The sequence below is a fragment of the Pavona decussata genome, unplaced genomic scaffold (assembly GCF_977016875.1).
Source record: "Pavona decussata unplaced genomic scaffold, jaPavDecu1.1 SCAFFOLD_98, whole genome shotgun sequence".
Lineage (NCBI taxonomy): Eukaryota > Metazoa > Cnidaria > Anthozoa > Scleractinia > Agariciidae > Pavona > Pavona decussata.
The window spans coordinates 2537501-2546325 of NW_028145514.1; the positions used below are offsets into that span (position 1 = coordinate 2537501).

Below are 8825 nucleotides of genomic sequence, written 5' to 3' on the forward strand. Positions count from 1 at the left end.
TACCCTGTTAGAATTAGTTGGTTGTCTTACAGGATGATAAATTTAATGATTCTTGCTAAAACTGTAGTGGTGTTTTAGGTGTCTCTTATGCTGTTTTTGTGTTTCGTTTCTGATTTCCTTTTTTTTTTTTTTTGGGTTTCTTGACTCTTCTGTTGTTGTATACAATGTTTTATTTTTTTATCTTTAGTTGTAAATGTTAAATGGTTTTAAATGTCACCTGTCTACACTGTACCTATGCTTAAAATGAAAGTTGATGTTATTAAATTCTCTCTTGGCCCGAGGGGATTATTCAAATGAATTCTGTTCATTTGCAATATTTTTCATACAACCAGTAATTATAGTTGCTCTTTTCTGCCTCCATTCGCTGAAAATAACAACTGCACGATCTTTGAGAAATATGCTTAGCTGAGGAACTGTCCAACGTCTTAATTCATCTTTTGTAAAACCGTCTTGATCGGTGTGAGGTATGTTAATGGACACCATTACTATAATGAAGCTTTGTAAGTTGCCCCCCTGGACGCCCCTCAATACCTTGCGATTGAAGATGGTCGCCATATCATCAAAGTAGTCTATTAAAAAAGACGAAAAACCCGTCTAATTCTTACTTTTTATCTTCACATTATCCAAGACGGCATCCACGAAGGCTCCATGTGTCAACAAAGTATCATGGGATACAAAAATGAAATGGAACAAGGAACCAGGAAAACAGAACATAGCCAAAATAAATGTTTCCCTAGAGCATAAAAGTTAGTGGATTACAATATTACTGTGGAATGCACATATAAAATACTGCTATTGACTTACATTCTTGAAAAGGATAATTTTAATACACAGAAATAATGGACTCGAGTATTGCTTTCCATACATGAAATGACTAACTACATTGCATAAACCAGCATTTTATTACGATTTTAGTTTTATAAATGTGTCTATCATATTTTCTACCTAAGTTATTAATATATAGGTAAATGTATATTTATATTTATTTTACTCGTTTGGAAAAAATGTGGTAAAAAGGGTTTCTCACAACATTCCCTATCAACCTTTACCATGGCAACGCACTACGAAAGTAAGAACATATAAATTTTAGTTCTCACCCGCGACCGTGAAAAGTATATCTCCTGAAAGTTTGAATTGAAATTGATGACTAAATTGAGATAGGCTTTATTTTCTATGTTTCATAATTTAAGGGACAAAAGTTCCCCTCCCCCCCCCCCCCCCCCCCACTGCAAAACACCCAATTTCTCGTTAACGCTCAAGTTTCATATCTGGAAACAAACTGATTACAATTCAGCACACCCTAAGCCTTACTTTGATTACCAAGGAATCTATGTCCCATTAGGGGTGTTACGAAATTGCATTTTAGCCACTTCTCACAAAATGCCTCATTTACCGCCAATTACATATAACCAAACTGCACATCAAAACCCATCTGCAAGTTGCGGTCAAGCCTTTTCACAAAAGAGTGATGGAGAATAAGTGCTTTTGGATTGACACCCGCTATCGAAAACAAAGAAATGTGACTGTGAAAAGCCAAGGTGAAAAGCATAAACAACAAAGAAGACAATGTCCAGCGGAGCAAGCGAACAACAAAACTTATGTTGAGAATCGAATAAGAAAAAAAACACACGATAAGAGGCTATAGGAATGTAAAATAACAAATCCTTCAGGTCAAAAAGTCAAAAAGTAAGATGTTCGCACAGCGAGTGTTTTTGAATGAACGACCGCATGGTTACAAATACCTAACTCCAAAACAATTGATGGGGGTTTCAATACATTGACTTGCGTCACCCCCAACCCTTGCCTGTCATGTCACGTGCTTCATCTCTCGCATTCAGGTTCTTTACTTAAGATTAAGATATTTCTTAGCGACAACAATTCCTATTGAAGGAGAACAACTTTATTTCCACTGGTTTTTCTAAAGTAGATCTGTGGATAGTAAAGGCTTGACTTCTTTTTCAAGTACATTGCGAACATAATAGTTAGATGTTAAAGTTTGCGCTTGCGGAACAAAGTGAAGATTTGTTAGGCCGCGGCTTGTCATTGCACCCCAAATGATCCACTTTGCTTTACCTGGTATGCTGGTGGGCCTTGGCTTTCTTGAGAACCCTGAACCGCATTATCCTTGGATTAAGTAACTGAAAAGGTAGTTAGGACGTTCATCTGTAGAAAGATAATCCTCCCATTCTTCTGCTGTTCGTTTTTGGTATTTATAAGCAAATTGCAAGCGGCTTATTGTTGTTTATCAGTCAAAAGTGGTTTCTTTTGATGTCGGAAAGGTTTCCATCCTTCTCTTCGAATGTATTGCCACACTGTTGCTGCAGAACCAGCAAGGCCTTTGCTCAAAAGCTGTTTTGTAATCTTACTAGTGGAGTTATCTCTTATACACTTCATTTTCTTGATTAGTGTTTCAGTGGTTCTGCTCAGAACAGCTGGTCTTCCTGTTCCTGGTTTGTCTTCAAAATCTTTGCAACATGACCAGAGGACCTTAAAATTGAGGTTTGTGCTTGTGTATAAGCCATTTCACATGTTTTCATCTTTGTAAATTAGGATAATTTACGCAAACAAGACAATGTTTGAACATGGAAAAGAAGGTGTGAAACAGATAAATGCGTGCACTGGCAGTTTGCACGTTTTGGTGGTAAAATAAAGATTTTAATCTTGTTCTTTGTTAAACTTTTGAATAACTCTAAAACTTAAAAGTAAGGAAAATCAGATAATTGTTCTTAAAAATGTAGCTTCCACAATGCGAACATAAGTAAGATATAGGCTTGTTGAAAAAGGGCACAAACTTTTGAAACACCATGTATGTCTGTCGACTTTGCAATGTTCCCTTGGACGAAAAGATGTCACGAAGTGGTGGCCAGGCTACTAAGTGCTCATTCAAATGGCGGTGCTTTTGAATTTAACACTACTCCGGATTTGAATTTTATATGAATCAGATGCACTTCATAAGCTCAGAAAAAGGTAACTCAACTCAGTGTGTGCCTTTTATTGATGGATTAAGAAATAGACAACTTCCTGAATGACATTCTACTTGCACAAAAGCACGTGTTGCCAAGTATCTGAGAAAAATTTATCTGCCTCCTAGCAGCCTGTACCTTTACTGACAACATCCAATTATTAGAAAATTACTGGTAGACACTGTATATTCACAATTTTGTGACCATAAACTTTGTTGCGATAAGATTTAATGCTTGCCAAGTCTGTCTAACAGCTTTATCTGCTCTCTGGCAGTTTGTCCCAGCTAGCTGTAAGAGAGGTAAGGTTTTATATTGTCATAAGCGATCTGAAAGCTTAGTTGATTGGTTATAGCTATTTTTAACATGAGCCCCTTCTCACGGAAGCAGGGTATAGTTGTTGTGAGGAGAGGTACAGTAGCAGTTTAGAAGGGATGGAGAATAATATACATAAAGCAATTTTAGACTATTTATGTAAGGTTTTATTAATGTTTAATTTGTATGCCAACTACACCTCTTAACTACAACGACCCACCTTTGCCAGCTGTTAAGTATCGCTTTGCAAGGAGGTTTCTTGTTTAGTTTAAACAAGGTGACCTGTTCCATTTCAGGGTATTTCAGTGTGTACATGATTAGAATATGTCTAAACCTATACCCAAATTATGCCTGTAAATACTCATTGCATGCATGTGATGCAACACATACACGCCATTGAGTTGAACAAGGACTGATTCAATTACCATAAATGGAAATACAAAAGGGACTGATTCACATTCTGTAACAAGTGGCGTAATGACTCGCACAAAATGTAACATCTCCCCCTTTTTTTTTGAAAAAAAAAAAACAGAAGAAAACAGTGAACAAACTGTTGAGAAAAAATGTATCTCAAAATGACAATATCAAGAAATAAGAATAAAATAAACGTTTGCTGTCTAACATAGTCTCTGCAAAGTTCTTGCCTAGACTGAACTTGTTTGAACCTTTTTTTTTTGTTAGTCTAAGTCACATAGTTACTGAATGTTGAGGGTGGCTTAATCACCCTGGTTCTGGTAGTCTTGACTGGAGGATGCAATGTAGCTGTCGGCTGCTTGTCTGCAGGAACTACAGTTGGTGTTTCTCTGTTGGAGGGCTGACTTTCTTCCACTTCAACCAACTTTGGAATAACTGTTGGGTTCGCAGCTGGCTTCAGAAACTCTCGATTTCGACGAAGGACTTTGGCTGCTTGCATCAGTTTTCACCAGGCAGGATCTGTCTGATAATGTTCCTGGCAGGTACCCATTTTCCAGGTCTCATTCTTCTCCAAGGGTGCAACTCTTACTTCTTGTCCTACCTCTATCTCTGGTAAGGTGTGAGCTGATCGATCAAAGTACCATTGATACAGCAGGCTTGTGGCTGTTGGGAACAAGGTTCTGGTGTAAGGGCTTGGCTTGAGCTGGGATTGTTCCAAGTGACTCGGTAGGTGTCTTTCGTTGATCTAGCGTTGTTAACCAGGGATCTCTGGTCAGTGCATTTGTGTGCATTCTATATAGTGAACATGTAGATTTTGTTCATCTACAGTGCATAAAGGGATGTCTATTTGCCTGAAGGATTTAAACTTTACCTGTTCTTGACACAGACTTGGGTGCAATTTGCGACCCTTTCAGTATTTATTATTTTTAAAGGTTCCCGCTTATATTACCTGAACAATAATAACAAGTAATTCAACATCTTCTAAAGTAGCTAGCAGATGTTAATGAAAATTATAGGCCCTCACCTGTAATTGTAAATCCTTTTTTCAAGGGTCAGGTCCCTTTGTGGATAAGGTTTTATCACAAATGGCCGTAGCCCAAAAGCATCATCGCCTAACAGCACATGCAGTACTGGTTCTTGGTCATGAGGGAGGGGCTTGTCATCAGGCACCCCAATGCTACCCTCCTCCAACTTCTTCAGTAGCTGAGTCTTGTTCCAGACACCTCCATCCGATGCACGACTGTTCGTGTCAACTTTAGCATAGAAGCATTCGCAGTTGGGCCCTGCGACAGCCATTAGAACAACAGATTGGGTACGCTTGTAATTAAAATAAAACGAACCCGATCCACTTGGAGGACAAATCGCAATATGTTTGCCATCAATGGCCCTGATACAGTTCGGAAACTGCCACCTCCGCTCAATCTCGTCTGAAATTTGCGACCAATCTGTGGGGTTTGATGGCATTGACAAGTACTTCCATCCAAGAACAGAGTAAATGGCTTGGCAAACCTCGCAGACAATATAGGAAATTGTCGCTTTACTGATCCGAAACTGGATGTGACGCGACTGAAAAGTTTCGCCGGTTGCAAGGAATCAGAGCGTGATTATCAGCCTTACTGCTGGTGGGATAACCTTGTGGCTGCCAACAACTTGTCTCTTCGTGATCAAGGTTTAATGCTTCTAAATGCAAGGCGCTAACCATCACTCGAAAAAAGAGCCCGCTAAACTTCATTTACAAGCTTGATAATGTAGAGCTCGAGCGTGTGTTTACGGAGAAAGACGTTGGAGTTAACATCACCAACTCCCTCACCTGGAACACACATATCCATTCCATTACTGCTAAGGCCAACAAGTTACTTGGACTTTTAAAACGCACGTGCCCACTATCACCTTTTGCAAAATCACTTCGACATATTCTATCCCTGTACCTGGTCAATTGTACGATCCTGCTTCTGCCATCCCTAGTTTTTTTTAGCGTCTTTTGGTTGTTTGTGTTTTAATTCTCACTAGTTTATACTAACCACACATAAGACAACAACCCAACATTTGTTTGGGAAAGGAAGTTTATTTCCAATCAAAACTGAAACACAAACAAACTACACCGGAAATAAAACTTCAGCCCACACAGGGTGGGAGGGAAGGGAAGAAAATTACTCTTGTAAATAATCAAGGTACGCCCGCTAACTGCGAACGGCAGTCCATTCGTAAATGGACGCAAGATACATTAAAGCTCCCAAGTGTTCTGTGCGATGCTTGCGTTCGTGCGTAGATACTTGCGGCAACAGGAGGATAGCACTGTATCCGGCAACAAATTCCTCTAAAGTTAGCTCATCATAGCTAACGTTCTTATATACATAACTCATACTCAATTCACTATGCGGCCATAGTTGGCGCCGTACTACACGCGTAGCAATTTTCGCCGTTTTACCGGACTTCAAGTGCCGCTTACCTCGTTCCTTTCTTGATGAACGCTCAGTTGAAGAAGAATCATCGTCGCTGTCTTCGCTTGACGTGGATTCGTCTGCTGCGGCTTCCGAGGCAGAAGAAAGACCCATTTTACTGAGTCGTTTTTCCACTTTGTGAGATAACTCTTCGAACTCACGAAGGTCGTGGGAAGAAACTTTTCTGCCGTTTTTGGAACCAATATTCTTAGGCATCTTTCTCCCGGTCTTGCTTGTACCCGTGGCACGCGCGAGCTTGAGCTGTTCTGCCACGGTTTCCTTTTCCAACTCTTTTAACTTTTGTTTTAACGCTACTAACTTTACTTTTTGGCGGGCGTTATCCAGCGTACTCTCTTGCTTCGCTATCAAAGCCTCTAATGCTTCCGCTGTCTCATCTGGAATCTCCTCTTCGTGTCCCTCGTGGTCCTGATCCGAGAGAACTAGGGATTCTTTGGTGTCGCACTCCGATTCACTATGATCTGTAGTATGTTTGCGAGCACTCATGATAGCGTTGTCCAGTCCGTGTAATGTCCTGTAGTTTACACGTTGTAAGCATGGCCGCAAATTGTACATAAAACTCGAAGAAAATTACTCTTGTAAATAATCAAGGTACGCCCGCTAAACAATGTCAACTGAGGAACTCCCTATAGTCACATGCTATATAAACCAAATCCGTTAATCAGTAACCATGATGCAGTTGACGTAGTCAAGCGTACGTAACAAATTGCGTAATACACACCTAGCTCAAATTAATTATTTTAAGCAGGGCTAAAAATATAAAAATTATTATTTGTATCATGGGAGGTGCCTCGCATGGGTCCTCGCGTCCCGTTCACACCTGCCCTTTTGACCTTATCACTTTTCACGTATTTTTCATTTCTTTCTGGTTGTTTAATTTATTGTATTTAACATGTGTGATGGTCAATAAAGCTGTTAAAAAAAAAAGAAAAAAAAAAAAAGGGCTCGATAGCAGCCAGTATTTCTTGGAAGGACTCATAGGTCATCCGCATCATTTCTTTGAAACCGGCCATGTCTTCGAGACGCTGCTCTTCGACTGATTTGTACATCTCGCTCTCTCTCCTTCTTATCCACTTTCTTGTCCGTCCCCTCTTCCAGCAACGCTCGGATTCCTTATTTAGTGACCTCCTCTAAGAATTCAACGAAAACTAAACAAGCTGCCACCCTCTTTTGCTGAGAAAAAGCCAAGCCACGCGGCGCCATTTTTGTTGTTGCTGTATTATTTTTTCACGCGCGGTAGAGGCCTAGCACTAAAAGGTCACGCGACAACAGTCATCAACTATCATTGCTGTTTGACCACGCATGGATTGTGCATGATTGTTGATGATAGTTTCGAACGCGAAACTATCATCAACAATCATGCATCGTTTGACCAGGCCTCAAGAAAATGGGGAGGGGAGCGGCAGTCTGTAATAGTAATGAGTGTTACCATTCCCCTAAACAAAGTGCCAAGGGTGACAAAAAAGTGGAAAGAGAAATGTAACTTTGTGGCTGCAAAATGCATGCGCTTCTACTATTAGCATAACCCACCGGCTGAGTATTAGAGAAGCAGTACACAGGAGCCATCTAATGATCGATAGACAATCCCAGGAGCTGATCAATCTTTGAAAATGGTTTCAAATTCCAATTTTTCTGAAGTTTGTGACAGTTTTTTTTTTTTCATTACTCTAGTGGGTATGCCAGAACAATTAGATGGCTTACTCTTGGTTTCCATTGACTATCAGGCTATAGAAACCTTGAGCTCGTCCTCTAATTGTCAATAAGGTTTTGTGTCAGTTATTACATGTTCTGGCGTACCAGTGGCCCATACTTAAAACCCGATGTAAATGCTGTAGACAACAAGTTCTGGGTCTGGCAGGAAGCCCATGCATTTTATAAATTGCATAAATTAATTACATCAATACGTTACATCAAGCCTGCTAAATGTGGAAAACGGCCACAGATATAGCCAAACTGAAATAGAATGTGAAAGTAACTCACTCTTTCCTTATCATCTACCAGGTCCACCAAACCTCCCAAGTTCCATTTGTTAACATACAGTAAGTGAAGTAACAAAAGAACTATTTTGGAGGTAAAAATAAATATGAAAGTCGTATTAACTGTCTGGGAAGGGATAATTTAATGTTCTACATCATTTCTGTTAATGAAATATTGACTTGTAGTTTTGAGTTTAAAATTTTCAAACAAAGGAGTTTGTAAATGTTTTGCAATTTCCTTTAATTTCTATTGGTGAAATATTCCAAGATTCACACAGTGCAAAGAACCTGGCAGGATAATCTACTGTAATCTACTAACTTATATGAACCAAGGAATCAAGATGTATGGCATGAATGTGGACAAAGAAACAATGACAAGATTGAACAACTACAGAAATGAGCAGCTAGGATCGTGTACTTCAAAGCTGCCCCTAAACTATCAACCGATCAACTTTTGACCAGTCTGGGTTTGAACCTCTCTATTTAAGAAGATGGACACACATTTTAAGATTTGTTAATGAATGCATTTCAAATAGCGTTCCCAGATACCTTTTTAATTATTTTACTGTGAGAAACCATGACATTCACCACTACAAAACTAGAAATAAAGATGACCTTATTTTGGAAAACGTTAACTTATAATGCACCAAGCACGCTTTTTGCTACAAGGGTGCAAACATTTTTAATAATTCTTAGAATAT

General features: G+C 39.4%; 1 protein-coding gene across 1 annotated transcript; it reads right to left on the minus strand.

Moving 5' to 3' along the window:
• Positions 1 to 5869: 5869 nt before the first annotated feature.
• On the minus strand, positions 5870 to 6703 carry LOC146472646 (uncharacterized). Its single transcript, XM_085119461.1, has one exon. It carries the CDS (start codon positions 6701 to 6703, stop codon positions 5870 to 5872), a length of 834 nt encoding a protein of 277 aa, XP_084975587.1.
• Positions 6704 to 8825: the final 2122 nt, after the last annotated feature.